Source organism: Diabrotica undecimpunctata, chromosome 3, assembly GCF_040954645.1.
Source record: "Diabrotica undecimpunctata isolate CICGRU chromosome 3, icDiaUnde3, whole genome shotgun sequence".
NCBI lineage: Eukaryota > Metazoa > Arthropoda > Insecta > Coleoptera > Chrysomelidae > Diabrotica > Diabrotica undecimpunctata.
The window spans coordinates 108,370,723-108,387,792 of NC_092805.1; the positions used below are offsets into that span (position 1 = coordinate 108,370,723).

Consider the following 17,070-nt stretch of genomic DNA (forward strand, 5'->3'; position numbering starts at 1 on the left):
AAGAATGTGATTATTTTCTTTCCTTTTAATAATTGTACATACTGTTCGTCGTTATATTTTTAATGCAGCAGCTACTCTCTTAAATAAAGAATTGTTTAATGATTTTCATAAACGAACATACATTTCAATATGTTACCTGTTGAACAGACGAAAATGGCTCCAAAGGCCCTCCATTTACTTTTTCTAATTCGAAATACTCCCAACACATTCAACACAAGTTGCTAAGCTTGAGAAGTTAAAGGCTTGCCAGGCATACTCTAAAAATAAAAACCTTTAAAAATATTTCATATTGTCCGTTGACGTAGTTTTAGCTATATTTAAATAATTAATGTCAATTTAGAGGTTAAAAAAATTTATTATTCGTTATTAGCTAATACATGAAATCTTACCTTAATAAATTGAACACGAAGGTAAGGGTTAGTCGTTATAACAACTGTTTGTTAAAAATATGTATATTTAAAGTATGAAAAAGGATTGATTATTTAAATCAAACGAAAATAATTTATAAAAATATTACACTCTGTCAAAATAAAATTTCCAATTGTCATGTCAATTGTCAGTAGACGAATCAATCAACGATCATTGTTCTATGGCTGTCTTTGTTCAATGCATGGTGTTGTGTATGGACAGGCGGTTTAAGTTAATAGTTTTAGTTTCTGTGAGTAGGAAAGAGACGTAACATAAAAAATAATTCGTGAATAATGTCATACTTGTGCAAAGATCCGGCGGACCGACTGTAGTTGTCTATAGGAGCGGCTAAATGTAGCAGACGAATCCGACGTTGCCAAGTTGGCTAGTCACAGAGATTAGCATAACCATAGATACAGTATAGAAAAGATCTTTAAAAGATTACAAAGTATATCAATTCATCAATTCTTTATTTTTTTGGTTTATCGTTTATGTGCGGGTTTTTTTTCGGTTGAAGATAATTATGGTTGTAATGTGCAAAGAATGTTCAAAAGTTTATTCAAGCCAGAGTAATCTGAATAGACATTTAAAGGAAATTCATGGCTTAAATGCACAAATAATATTTTATGATAAAAATGTGACATCGTTTAAGTGTTTAGAGGGATGCAATATTTCTTTTAGGCTACGACTAGAATTAGTACGGCACCTAGAGGATTGTCATAATTTTAAAATGGAACGAGAGATGTACGAATTCTCTACAATTGAAGGTCAGTATGAATCCATTTACTTTCTAAATATCATTAGGTACTTACATTATTTTTTTTAGACTTTCAGATTTGGTTAAGAAACGTTCAAAGTGTTTCCAACGCAGAATACATTTTTCCTCGTGGTTTAGTTTTTTCAGTTTCCGTTAAAGATGTATATTATGATTGTAGTAGATCAGGTATTCTTGTAAACAAAATAATATTTTTGGTTTGTTTATTTTTAATTTTGCAGGAAAAAGTCGTGAAGTTTCCCACATTCGGAAAAGAACGAAGAAGTGTCAAGGATCTAAGAAAATTAATGTTGCTTGTACTAGTCAGATCAAACTTATAAAGAATGAAACTAATTCTAGAGTAAAGGCAATCTTTGATAAGACACATTATGGTCATAGCGTTGATATTCAACATTTGTCAATACCAAAGGTAGAAAGAGCCAACATCGCACAAAAGTTAAATAGTGGTGTAAGTGTAACAAGGTAAACTATTTTATTAAATTATTATGTATATGAAGTTAATTGCATACACTTATTATTTTTTAGAATTCTTGATAATAACAGAAATAATTTTAATGATGAAAAACTAAAGCGTATAGATTTGCTTACCAAAAAGATATACACAATATTTAAAACGCATTTAATATACAAATTCAGGATGGAGTTAGACGTTCAAGGTACTTTATATTTAGAAGTTTTTATGAAATTTAATTATTCTGCTGACATCAACTAAAAATATATTCGTTTGTTACAGATGCGGTTAGTGTTGATATGTATGTACAAGAATGCATGAATTTAGACATTATCCAGTTCTATTATATAAAGCACAAGGTGAAGTGGATGAAAACTCTTTCTTAAAAAAAGATGATTTCTGCATTATACTTATGAATGTATCACAACAAAAAATGTTATTGCAGTTCAGCAATAATATAGTGGCTATTGATAGTACACACGGTTTAAATGCTTACGATTTCGAATTAACAACTATTGTAGTTGTCGATGAGTGGGGTGAAGGGTTTCCTGGTGCAGTTTATTAACAAATAGAAAAGACACTCTTATATTTGAACTATTTTTTCAAACAATTAAAAATAAAATAGGAGTCTTAACACCAAATGTATTTATGACAGATATAACGCATGTTTTCTATAATGCTTGGAGGTCAATTATGGGTGAAGTTAATATGCAATTGTATTGTGCATGGCACGTAGACAGAGCTTGGCAATTGAATATGTCCAAAATTAGTAATTTAGAAAAAGAAAAATAGTATACCAGTCTTTAAAAATTTTACATACTGTAACAGATAAAGAAGAATTTCAGAAACTGTTATCAAATTTTATCGAGCAAACATTTGAAGATGGAGAAACAATAAATTTTGGTGAATATTTCTTGAATACTTATGCTAGAAATTTTCAACTATGGGCTTATTCATACCGTCAAAATGCAGGAATTAATATAAACATGAGATTAGAGAGCATGCATAAAATTATAAAATATGTGTATTTAGATGGTAAAAAGGTAAAAAGGTTAGCCAAAGGACTTGATGCACTTAATAAATTCATTAGAGATAAAGTTGTTGAGCGAATCTTAAAAAAAGTAAAAGGAAAAAATTCATCACATATACAGCTTATCAACAAAAGACATAGAACTGCAATAAAAGAAATTAATCAAATTAAAATAATTGAAAATATAAATAGTAGTAATATGTGGTATGTATCAGAATTACCTAGGCAGTACTACTTCCAGTATAAAAAGTTATGAAGTGGCAAAAAATGGAGAACCATGCTGTCACCTACCATGATCTGAATGTCATGTATGTATTCATTCGTTTATTTGTAATTGTATAGATTTTTCTATAAAACATACAATATGTAAACACATACATAGTGTTGCTTCAACTTTAAGACAGAAGTTGCTTGAACGAAATATAAATTTAGGTATTAGTGACAATGATGATATTGTAGAAATTATAGACCATTTAAAAACGCTGTCACAAAATAATGATAATATTACTGACAATATTCAACAGTTGAGAAAACATGCTACAATAGAAGTTTCTAAACTACAACACAATATAGAATTAATTGAAAATGCAGACAATTTAAAACATGTTGTAAAAACATTAAAAAATGAAAATACTATGGTTGAATGTAACCTAAATACAATCAAAAAGTTTTCACCTACAACAATTATTAATGTAGAGCATCATAATAAAAAAATTAAAAAGCAGCTAACATTTTATTCCACGAAAAAAAAAGAAACAAGTTATGAATTCTAAACATATATAAGCAAACCCACTGTAAAAGAAATTGTAAATGTAAAAGAATGTATGTATACTTGGACAATCTCAATTTATTTCACGAAGTACTGAAAATGATCATAATTATTTTTAAGTTTACATTGACGTTATACCTACTTTAAGTCGAATATTTTAAAAATAGTGAAATACAAATCTTTTTTTTTTTTGTAATATATTAAATTAACACGAACTTTTGCAATTTCACGATCGATATATTTTGTATACTGTATGTAGATATAAATAAACTTATTTTTTACCATTGTTTTCTTTTAATTCCTAATACAGAGTGATTGATAACTTACTAAAATAATTCACTTGTTTTTGTCATATTTAGAACGCGAAACACAAATTGTTCCTTATTATAATATTTTATCTTTACAAACAACATTCAAAATTTCAACAATTAATTAAAATAATCAGTTTCAACTTCTCATTTATTTCTTAAAAAATATAACTGTGTGAATGTTGTCCCCTATATTAACAAATAATTAGCATCAGACGATTAAAAATATCTTAATTATAAGCAACTTATTCGCTAAATATGCGAGTAAGTTTATTGGTTTACCACTGATATCAGAAACTTCAATCCTAAATTTTGAAATTCGCGCTATTCTTTTTCTAGCCAACTTGGCAACGTTGGATTCGTATGCTACATTTAGCCGCTCCTGTTGTCTATTGCTATATTATTTTAATTCTCAGGTGTTCTTTTGATGGTCATGTACTTAGTTTTTGTTTCGTTTATTTTAAGCCCTCTTTTTGTGCTTTAGGATCGATTTCCTTGTACGTTTCCATTAGTAGTAGCATGTTAAGAAGTAGCAAGAACAATTAATCGTGTCTTGCTACTACTAATAATGGCGACATCGACCGCATATCAGTAATTTGTACTGTTTTGGTATTTATATAGCCAGTTACATTGGTTTTTCTGATGACTGCTTCAAGAACTAGGTTGAACAACATGGTTGAAAGTGCGTCTCCCTGTCTCACCCCCATGTTGATGTCAAACAGGAGAGACAGTTCTCCATCTACTCTAACTGCGGCTTTTGAACCCTGCAACGTCATTTTTATGAGGCTGATATATTTTTTTGGTATACCTAGATTTCGGAGTTCTTCCAGCATTTTGTCTCTTTTCACACTATCAAAAGCTTGTTTAAAGTCTCTATACATATTATAAATAGTTCTATGTCATATTCATAAGCTTTCTCTTGTATTGTTGTAAGTATGAATATGTTGTCTGTAGTGGCTCATTTGGTCTTAGGGGACGCTTTTTAAAGTAAACAACATATTAAGCCTAATTCTCTAACTCTTGTATTGTTGTAAGTATGAATATGTTGTCTGTAGTGGCTCATTTGGTCTGAATCCATTTTGATAATCACCAATTATAATTTCGGAGTGACAATCTAGTGTAGATAATGCCAGAAAGGTTCTTACATCTGTCGTTGATTGTATGTTTCGTATATTGAGAGGACCAAATCGAAATGTATTTCTTCTGCATATGGTCCGTATATAATTGAAAATGAAGAAAAGTTTGTGGTACTGTGAATTGATTGATTATAGATTAGGATGACATGTGTTAGAATATCGCCTAGTGAATCGTTTAGGTGTTAAGATCGCTTCAAGTTCATGAGACTGTTTGGCTAGATGTTGACTCTTTGCTTCTTGTAAATTTTTGTCGAATTTCTTTTTGTATACTTTTATAAAGATTTTCGTCGTTTCTCCATCGAATCCAATATGTTTTGTGTCATCCAAGTCTTCTTTTTTAGCTTTGAGCTGCCTTTTAAATTCCTTTCACAGATTTCCTTTACTATTGTTGTAATTTTATCTAAGCCCTAATCGACATTCTGACTGATATTTTCTCAGATTAAATTTTTGTTCAGTTGTCTTTAAACCGTTTCCTTAACTTTCTCGTCTTTTAGTTGGGTTATATCAATATTTTTGCGAGACTTCTTTTTGATCACCTTTTTTATTTTAATTTGATTACAGCTACTATGGGATTGTGATCAGACCAAATGTCAGCATTTGGATAAGTTTTAGCTCATTTGATGCAGTTTCTATATCGATTTTTTATTAGAATGAAGTCGATTTGGTTCCTAATAATTTTATTCTCTGATTTTGTATTTGACTTGTAGTTGTAGAGTCTTCTCGGTGGTAATTTGAAGTCAGAATTTGATATAACTAAAACGTGTTCTTGGCAGAACTGGACAAGTAGATCTCCACGCACATTTCTGTTTCCTAGGCCATAATCCCCCACAATATTCTAACAGCGTTCTTTGCCGACTTTGGCGTTAAAATCTCCGAGGACTATAGTATTTTTTGTTGCTTTAACAAGATTTACAGCATTAGTAAGATCTTTGTAAAATTTTCCTAAATTATATTCATCACTGGATGATCTAGGGACATAGACCTGAATTACGTTGGTAATGAACAGCTTTGAACTAACTTTCAGTAGAATTACTCTGTCAGATATGAGGATATAATTTACTACTGATTGAGCTAAGTGTTTTACTAAGGTCCCTTAAGCTAGCGGGGACACATGAGCGGAATCCAATTTAACCTACGTAATATTTTTTCACTAATTTTTCACTAATTTATTACCACCCTAATAATTTTTCACCACCAAACCAACCTTAAGGGGAGCGATTCTGCTGGCTTAAGGTTCAAGCTAGCAGAATTAAAAAAAAACTTTTTGTTGATGGCATATTTTTTCACCAATTTTTCACTAATTTATTACCACCCTAATAATTTTTCACCACCAAACCACCCTTAATGGGAGCGATTCTGCTGGCTTCAGGTTTAAGCTAGCAGAATTAAAAAAAAAACTTTTTGTTGATGGCATATTTTTTCACCCATTTTTCACTAATTTATTACCACCCTAATATTTTTTCACCACCAAACCACCCTTAATGGGAACGATTCTGCTGGCTTAAGGTTCAAGCTAGCAGAATTCAGAAAAAAAACTTTTTGTTGATGGCATATTTTTTCACTAATTTATTACTACCCTAATAATTTTTCACCACCAAACCACCCTTAATGGGAGCGATTCTGCTGGCCTAAGGTTTAAGCTAGCAGAATTCAAAAAAAAACTTTTTGTTGATGGCATATTTTTTCACCCATTTTTCACTAATTTATTACCACCCTAATATTTTTTCACCATCAAACCACCCTTAAGGGGAGCGATTCTGCTGGCTTACGGTTCAAGCTAGCAGAATTAAAAAAAATATTTATGATATACCACAGTGTTCTGCTAGGTTTTTACGAATTTATTACAACTTTAGTAATTTTTCACCCCTTACTACCCCTTTAACAAAAATTAAATAAATTTGTTTGTTTAAAAATACTTCAATACATTTACACGGTGTGTGTGTGTGTGTGTGTGTGTGTGTGTGTGTGTGTGTGTGTGTGTGTGTGTGTGTGTGTGTGTGTGTGTGTGTGTGTGTGAAAACACTTCTGTTGTAATAACTGGTATATTTAATTAAAAATTACTACTTACCTATTACTTATTAATTACTTACTAAAACTACTACAAATTTCACTGAAGATGGACTGATAAGTCCGAAAACGTTTTGAACTTAATCCTTTAGGATTTTTAAAATTTAATTAAATACACCAATCACAACAGTGTTTTACTTCAATGTTTGAGTTTTTTAACTATATGATATACAGCCAACGCACGGGAATGATCCCTTTTTAAGTTGTAAAATTTTGTTAAAAAATAGGCAATGTCAACAATATTGCAATGTTTAGCTTATAAAAAAGTTGGTGAAGTTGGTGTTTGTGTAAATTCTAGCATTTAAAGATGTAAACTATTTTCCTTATTTGAATTTCTAGTATTTATGGGAATTATCTTCCACACTGACACATACGGATTTCAAGATTGGAGGGTTATTGAAAAACAGATCCACTATTCAACTTAAAATCTTTTTTGCAGAACATCGAAAGAGATCTTTTTCTTATAATTTTAAGGTGCTTAATCTTCATCCATAATCCAATGGGACCGAATGTTATTCCTGAAGATCGGTTTTATAGAATAAGAACAGTTATAGACTTTCTAATAATAAAATGACTGCTCTGCGTTATCCAGTAAAAGAATTATCGCTAGATGAATCGATGGTACCGTGGAAAGTTAGACTTAGTTTTAAACAATATACTAAACAAAAGACATAAAAGACGATATCAAGGTTAGAATTAATTCGTAAATTAATTTATAAAAAAGCAAAGAAAGACGGAATATCGCACGCGAACATTTACCTATAAATAATTGCTAATAAATCGGACAAACGCGAAACGAAAACGAAAAGATGCAGAGTATGTCCTATCCTAAAAATAAGAAAAAACCCAATTTATGAGTGTGTGGATTGTGCCGAGAAACCAGATCTCTCCGTGGGCGATTCTTTCAAACATTTCCATAAATAAAATATTGAGTTAATATTTTTTTTTGTAATAACCTTTAATTTTTACCTATATTCAACTGACAATGAATGAAAAATCGACAAAGAATTAAAATACAAATATCTTTAAATTTTTAAAATGCTGCTAATATAAATTTATTCTACTACGCAAATAATCTATATCAGCTGTTCTGACCAACCGGTAATTTCGGTCCCATTTGAATATACCTACTTAAAATATTTATATCCTAAAATGTTTTCCAATAAAAATTCTTTATGTTATACACCTAATCTTAAAATTATGTTTTGACCAATCGTTAATACTCTTCTTATTTAAATAATATTAAAATATTAAATACCTAAATTATTTTTCAAATTTTCATCTACCTAATGAATACAAATCTTTTAACAATAGGTGCGCACGCTCCCGACGACTCTCTTTTACAATCAGATAAATAATGCAATAGACGTAATAAAATTATTTCAATTTGAATATTTCTTACCTGGTAATTTATTCTGTGCAATATAAAAATTTCATTGTATTTACTAAACCTCAACTTGATTTCAGTTATTTTATATTCATAAAAGGGACTAACGATTCGATTTCGCTTAGCCATGTAATACGACTCGAATCAGAGTCAATTTTTTAAAACAGGTAAAATTTATAGTTTTTGGAATAAAGTGTTTTCATATTTTTAATATTTAAACATTGAAAAAATATTATATATTAGTTAGTATAGAATAACATTTGAAAATGTTTTTCAATTAGGGTAGTTGAGAAAAACATGACTAGGCTGGTAAAAATATAGTAAAATTCTAGCAGAGCACTCTTGTGTTTTCAAAAAGATTTTTTATTCACCTAGCGTCAATGTGTATCTTGTTGAATGTTTCCCATTAACTGAGGCTTAGGGGGTCAGAAATTATAAGGGTGGATCAAATTTAGTAAAAACCAGGCAAGCAATTTATATTTTCAGTTACAAGTAGAATACAGTAAAATTATAAAAATAGATTTTTTATCACCTTAAATTTTAACGTAGTAGAATTATTGACTCCTCATAGAGGGTAGTTGAAGGGTGAAAAATTACTAGGATGGTAATGTATTAGTACAAATCTAGCATAATACTGTAGTATCTCATATTTCCGAAAAGATTTGCTTTGCATTCAACCAACGTAAATGTGTAGATGGTGGAATTGGTGAAGTTGGTTAACATTTAGTAAAAACTAACCAGAGCGTTTCTTATTTTATTTATAAATAGTATTTAGTAAAATTATAAAACAAAACTTTTTCACCTTTAATTTAAACGTAGCAGAACTATTGACTTCCACTAAGGGTTAGTCGAGGGATAAAAAATTACAAAGTTGGTAATAAATTCGTAAAAACTTAGCAAAACACTGTGGTATATCATAAATATTTTTTTTAATTACGTTGGCTCGAATATTAAGCTAGCAGGAACGTTTCCAAATAAGATTGGTTTAGAGATGGAAACTTATCAGGGTAAAAATACTTTTTTATGTCAGTTATAAGTAGAGGATAGTGAAATTGTAAAAAAGATTTTTTTCACGTTAAATTTTAACCTAACAGAATTATTGACTTATCACAAGGGGTAGTTTAGGTGTGAAAAATTACTAGGGTGGTAATAAATTAGTAAAAACTTAGCAGAATACTGAGGTATTTCAAAAATACGTTTTTTTCTTATTTTGCTGGTTCAAATATTCAGCTAGTAGGAAAGTTTTCGAATAGGTTTATGGGAGCAAAATTATCAGGATGGTCAAAGTTTAGTATAAACTTAACAAAACACTTTTTTATTTCAGTTATAAGTAGTGGACAGTAAAATTGAAAAAAAAATTTCTCCTTAAATTTTAATCTACCACAATTATTGACTTTTCACAAGGGGTAGTTAAGGGGTGAAAAATTACTAGGATGGTAATAAATTCGTAAAAACCTAGCAAAACACTGTGGTATATTATAAATATGTTTTTTTAATTCTGCTAGCTTGAACCGCAAGCGAGCAGAATGGCTCCCCTTAAGGGTGGTTTAATGGTGAAACAATATTAGGGTGGTAATAAATTAGTGAAAAATGGGTGAAAAAATATGCCATCAACAAAAAGTTTTTTTTTTAATTCTGCCATCTTGAACCTTAAGCCAGAAGAACCGCTCCCATTAAGGGTGGTTTGGTGGTGAAAAATTATTAGGGTGGTAATAAATTAGTGAAAAATGGGTGGAAAAATATGTCATCAACAAAATTTTTTTTTCTTGAATTCTGCTAGCTTGAACCTTAAGCCAGCAGAATCGCTCCCATTAAGGGGGATTTGGTGGTGAAAAATTATTAGGGTGGTAATAAATTAGTGAAAAATTGGTGAAAAAATATGCCATCAACAAAAAGTTTCTTTTTTGAATTCTGCTAGCTTGAATCTTAAGCCAGCAGAATCGCTCCCCTTAAGGTTGGTTTGGTTGTGAAAAATTATTAGGGTGGTAATAAATTAGTGAAAAATGGGTGAAAAAATATTACGTAGGTTAAATTGGATTCCGCTCATGTGTCCCCGCTAGCTTAAGGGTTCTGTTTTACTACTACGATTGCAACTCCATTATAGTGATTAGCATGGCTATTTCCGACATAGTACACTTGATATCCATCAACATCACATACTCCCGCCGATCCCGACCACCGCATTTCACTTATTCCGAGGATGCTGATTTGCATTCTTCTCATTTCTTCTATAGATATGTATTTACCTATCTCAAACATGCTTCTGGCGTTCCATGTGGCTATTTTGCAAGTATTTCGCATATTAACGACCTGAGAGGCGCTGCAGTCTTGAGATTGATTGTCCTCTCCTGCCGGATCTTGGGTTCCGACATCCATGATCATTAATGTTTTGACTTAAATTATTTATAGCTAATGTTTTGACTTAAATTATTTATAGCCATGATAGTTAAAACTACGAGTACCAACTGGCCTTTAATGCAGTAGTTCTCCTTTGTTTTTTGCATCCTTATGCCGTTGACTAATTTATAGTTCCTCCGCCTTCGGAACCAATTTCTCAATGCCAGGACAAAAGAGTGCCCTATTGATGTGAGGTTGACATTTGGATAGGAGAGGCTATATGTTGCGCATCACTGTCCCTTAATAATCACTGGTATAACCAAAATTCCAATAACACTGGTTTATAAAAGATGTCTTCAAAAAAAAATAATAAAAAAAACTGTTACTGTATTTTTTTAATTATTAATGACCTAATGTAGTTTTAAACATAATTTGTTCTTCTTTAAGAAGTAAATTTTTGACTATTCTTTTTTCCTGTACATCCATAGCAATGTGAAAACCCTTAAATTTTGATTATTTTAGAATTTTTTCTAGAATATTTACCATTCAGAAGATATAAATGAGTTTTCATAGTATATGTTGTAATCTTTGATGATCATCACATTCCTCTTTGTTTGTAAACCATCTATCACATTTACAACACTTAAAATGGTGGCTTTTTTCACAATGTTGATTCAATTCTGATTTTCTGACAATCTTTTCACAATGTGGGCATTGGCTAGTGTGGAGCATTAATTCATGTTCTTGTTTCTGTACAAAGGAAGGAAACATTTTTCCACAGTAATCACAGAAGAGGTGTTTGGCATAATGTTGTCTCATGAGTCTTTCATTTGGAAATGTTTTAAAACATTGCTGGCATTCCATTTCTGTTATGCTGTAACAAAGTTCTATCTTTATAAGTTATAAGATATATATTTCTTAGACATTAAATCTGTTAAATATGTAAAATTAAAATACATTTTTATGCCAATCCACCTGTAAAAAAAAGCATTCGATCGGTGTATAATATAAATGACGGCTGCCAAACTTGGACATTAAAGAAAGAAATAATAGCGAAACTCAAAGTCACTCAAAGGTTAACAAAAACAGATCGAAAAAGAATAGAATGGATCAGACAGAAAATCAAGGTCACTGATGTAATCCACAGAATTAAATGTTTAAAATGGCAGTGGGCGGGGCATTTAGTGAGAAGAACTGACAATAGATGGTCCACTAGAATTACACTATGGTATCCAAGAGGCGTCAAGGGGTCAAGAAGACGTCCAAATTTGACTATGACAAGGAAACAAGCCGGTACAACAAAAAGCGAATATTAGACAATCGTGGGCAGAAATGAAGAGCGACTATGTAAGGGAGGCTGCGCTATAATCGGTAGAATACGCTGAGAATGATGATATATATATATATATATATATATATATATATATATATATATATATATATATATATATATATATATATATATTGTCATACTTTTTCTTTTCCAACCAAAGAAAAATAAATAAAAAAATCCATCGAAATAAAATTTCAAGATATCAATATAGACAAATTGTATATAGTAATTTAAGATAAGATTTAGTGTAGATAAGAATAGAAATTTGTTGCAAAATTTCCGTTGCAAACAGAATTATCATAAAACCTTTGTTTAGAATTAGAAGACTTTTTACCTTCAAGTTAATAATCTTTTCATTGTTTGTATAGTCGAGTATTAAATGACCATATTTTAATCTTTTGAAATATGTATAAATGATGTATTGAAAAAAAAAACGAATTTTAAAGTAAGCTATTTAGTTTTCTCTGAAACCGAAATTAGGCTTTTCCAAAATCATGATAAACACAATTTAAGCTTTTTGACTGGACGGTCGTTTTTAAAATGGGAATTTGATGAGTCGATCATGAGAGAGGAGAAGTTAGTCATATTTTGGTCATCGAAAGGAAACAGTCGTGTGTCTCAAGATAGGGTGTGGTTCGTGAGTTTGGATACCGGCGTAACGAAAAGAAGTGAATAGTTTGAAGAAGGAGATAACAAGTAGATTAAAAGAGGTCCTTGTATCTACCGTGGGCATTTTTATAAAGTATATGTGAAAGTATTCTTACGGCATCAAGTTGACAAAAGGAGGTCCTGGTGTCATAAATAAGTAGCGGAGTTTGGAGAAGTGAATCAGGTGTTTTGTGTGTAGTCTGCAGGAGGTTTGCAGCGACGTAAAGAAGGAGCCGAGGTGCCAAAAAGGGGAGATCACATCTTTGAGGAGACTGGACTTTTCTGGGTATGTTCCAACATACAACTCAAGAAGAAAATAAACTGTAAGTGTTTGTACAATTGAATTTAATATCTGTGAAGGATCGTTTCGACATCATGGTCATTAGCATTCAAATTTAAGAACTGAGGTTTTGTTAGGCTAATCAAAAGTTTAAAGTTTTGTGGTTTCTTTTTTCAAGTAAAGAAAATTTTAAGTAAAATTGGTTTTTCACGTAATATAAATGTATGTAGCTTTATAATCTTATTATCATAATAATTTGATTTATTTTCTTGTATGCTGATTGATAAGATAACGACAGAATTTAATAATTGTTTTATTCGTTCATATAAAATAAAGAAACGTAAATCTTTGTAATATAATATATTTGTATTATTATCCTTTCTTCTCTATCTCGATAAAAGACAACTAGAAAATCTTTTGAATCCATCGAACACAGGTAATATAAGGATTATTTCACTTTTGATAACAGATAAGTTATAATTTTTTTATTGGCTCAATAAACTAAGTTTGAACTCAAAATAAACAATCATAACAATATATATAAATATATATATATATATATATATATATATATATATATATATATATATATATATATATATATATATATATATATATATATATATAGTAAACATTAAATATTGGGTTTGCAGCAATAAAAAATGAAACGTGTACTCTTGTAAATTTTTATTCCAAGCTTTCGGACATTTCAATATAAAAAACCTATTTCTATGTTTAAAATTCAGAAATTACTTTACATCCACAACACTTAATTATTCTAAACACATTTATTACATTATTATTCTTAATTTTATTCTCAGAGAATCCTCCAGATATGCTACATAGGATTCTTTTTTCTAATATTTTAATATAAATAACTTAACACAATTTTTTGCTAAATCTCAAAACATTGTATCTAACAATCAGAACATGTATTATAATTCACTACCTTTTATACCATCATTAACACCTAAATTAATACAAACACTAAAGGTTATTGACAATATAAAAATAGCAACAAAGAACATCAAAACTATTTCACCTTTATATTCCAAAACTAAATATCCTATAGACAAATTTGAAAAAACAAATGTAGTATACAGCATTAGTTGTACTCAGTGTGAAGCTGAGTATGTTGGTGAGACCGGAAGAAATCTTTCAAATCGCATTATTTCGCACAAAAGTGATTGCAGAATTAAAAAACCATCTTGTGCTTTGGCAGAGCATGTAATCGATAAAGACCATATTATGGATTTTGATAACATTAAAATTTTATGTAGTGAAAGTAATAAATTCAAAAGGACTTTTTTGGAAATTGTTTGTATTAGCAAAAGTGATAATAATTTAAACAAAAGATCAGAAATTCAAAATCTAAGCAAAATTTATAATTATATTATTTCTTTATAATTTATATCTGAAACTTGTAAAATATCACATTTTGATTTAATTTTCCATATATTTGTTACATTTTTTCAGACATCTATCAATGGTGAATAAATCTTCTTCTTTTTTGTTACTAAACAAAAAATAATTTTTAAACAGAATTTTATTTTTGGCAATGTAATTATGACATTGAGGCTTATTTGTAATTAGTCGCTATTTTAACTTATTTATAAATTCAATTGTTTTTGTGTTAAGCAAATGTTTTCAAAATTATATTAAAATTTCAGAGAAACATTTATTAGATAAGGACATTTTTGTATTAATTCTTTTTGAAATGTATTAGCAGCAATTTTATTAACCAAACTAATTTTATTTGGTGAGTTACCAAAAAATTTTTTTCTTTCTAGTTCAACTTTATAAGATATTTTGTCTTTTTTAGCAGCTCTTGATAATAATTGTAAACACAATTGAAAGCTCGAGATAATAAATAGTTAACCAATAGCCCCTTTTATTGACTCTAACCCATCCAAAACATTTATATATATATATATATATATATATATATATATATATATATATATATATATATATATATATATATATATATATATATATATATATATATATATATATATATATATATATAGGGTGGTCCTTAAGTAATTGTACAAACAGAAACCGTAGATTCTGCACTTTAAAATATTACGATTTAAGCCAACTTGCTTTAATAAAATGTTGATATTAAGAAAGATACAGGGTGTGGAAATTTAAAATTTTATTTTTCGCTATAACTTTTACGTTTGTAAATATTTTTGGACAAAAATTTAAAATTAGATGCTTTTGAGTAGGATAAATTATAATTTTATACTTACTTTAATGTAACTAATAGAGGGCGCCACATATGCCACATGCGTGACATAAATTTGTGCTTAACTTTTTTGCTTTTTAAGGTAGTTCTATTTGTGTTAAAAAATATTAAAGATACATTATTTTCACAAAGAAAAGGTATACTTGTTAGTAACCTGAAAATTCAACCGTTTTCGAGATAAATGCATTTTATAAGTCAGCTGCACAATAATTCTTAGTTTGATATTTGTGCGGCAAAGCACTGAATACCTATAGATAAGCATAATTCATAGTTTATTCTTATTAAAACAACTCAAAAATGATAATGTAACATCACAAAATGCATTGTTATACGTGCTAAATGTCTTATTGAAGAAAATATATTTCATCTTCTATAGGTGCCATGTCCGTATTCAGACGTTGGCCGTCATCATGTTTACAATTTCCCTTTTCTATCGTTTCTTAATGGTGTTGTATTACTTTTTCTCTATTGTAAACTGCTAAAAACCCAAAATATGTGGTTTATGCAAGATGGTACACAACCACATTCTAGAGAGAAGGCAGTAAGAACATACTTAAATACAACTTTTCTGAACGTTGGATTGGTCGTGGTAGTCCCTTGGCAATGTGGTGAGATATTGATATATTTATTTAATTCATAAAAAATTCGAAAAGAATACTTATTGTTCATTACGTAAATTGTTTACCCATTTTTATTAGGACAAATAGAAACTAGAGCACAGATATTGAATAACACATATGTGTCCTGTTTCATAATACTTTTGCTACAAATCTGACTTGAAAGACTCAGCATTTTTACAAAAACATCATCGTTGTCCTAATAACCGATATTGTTGTATAAATATAGTAAACACACAGGCAATTTAGTTCAGCATAATATTAGTTCGTTAGTAAATCATAATAGTCCATTTATTTGAGATGTAATTATAGTTACTCGTAAGCTGTAGCCATTATACATTATAGCCACCACGTAGCCCCGAATTGAATCCGCTTAATTTTGGTGTATGGAGCGCAGCATTAAAACAACGTGTCTATAAGAATCCCATAAACATTCGCAACCAACTATGGGAAGAAATAAATACTTTTCTTTAGAACTAATGATGCTATTTAATATGAGACGATCTTTTATGGAATATATTGACAAATGAATTAAAGAAAATGGTGGACATATCGAACACTTACTTTGACAAAAAGTTGTGTTATTTAGTTTAACTATTTCTTAATTTGGTTTGTAAACAAAATGTTTTGACTATGACTTTAATTTAACATAAAACGTAAAATCTTTGATGTAAAATCCTCTTATTCTGTTATTTTGTCAAATCCTATTATTAATTATCCTGCTGATATATTTATTTCATTTAATATTTCGTTAACTCTTAACTTTAGTTAAAGGTATTTTATACCAAAATTCAGAAGTATTAATGTTTTTGTCTATTTTTTCTTCGTTGTAGGGAGTAATTGCCTTTGATCAGAATTATGCAGCTGATTTTTAAAATGCGATTATCTCGAAAACTGTTGGGTTTTGAAGTTATTAACAAGTATACCTTTCTTTTGTTAAAATAATGTATCTTTAATATTTTCTGTCACAAATACAGGTATCTTAAAGAGCAAAACAGTTAAGTGCAAATTTATACCACATATGTAGAATAAGTGGCGCCCTCTATCAGTTACATTAAAGTGTGCGATAAATTATAATTTCTCATATTTAATATTATCCAGTTGTAAATTTTTATACATCAATGTTTACAAACATGAAAGTTATAACGAAAAATAAAATTTGAATTTTGCGCTTTAACACCCAGTATCTTTCTTAATATCAACATTTTATCATAACATAACAATTTGGCTTAAATCGTAATATTTTAAAGTGCAGAATCTACGGTTTCTGTTT

At 29.4% G+C, this 17,070-nt stretch overlaps 2 protein-coding genes across 2 annotated transcripts in view; both read left to right on the forward strand.

The window, feature by feature from the left end:
- LOC140437197 (macro domain-containing protein CT2219-like) overlaps positions 1-17,070 on the forward strand; it is a 59,005-nt gene that overhangs the window by 16,624 nt on the left and 25,311 nt on the right. The gene's annotated exons all lie outside the window — the stretch shown is intronic.
- LOC140437905 (zinc finger transcription factor family protein 17-like) lies at positions 391-2,199 on the forward strand. Its single transcript, XM_072527695.1, has 6 exons — positions 391-1,175; positions 1,235-1,351; positions 1,405-1,645; positions 1,709-1,839; positions 1,917-1,921; positions 2,080-2,199. Exons 1-6 carry the CDS (start codon positions 932-934, stop codon positions 2,197-2,199), a joined length of 858 nt encoding a protein of 285 aa, XP_072383796.1. The 5' UTR covers positions 391-931.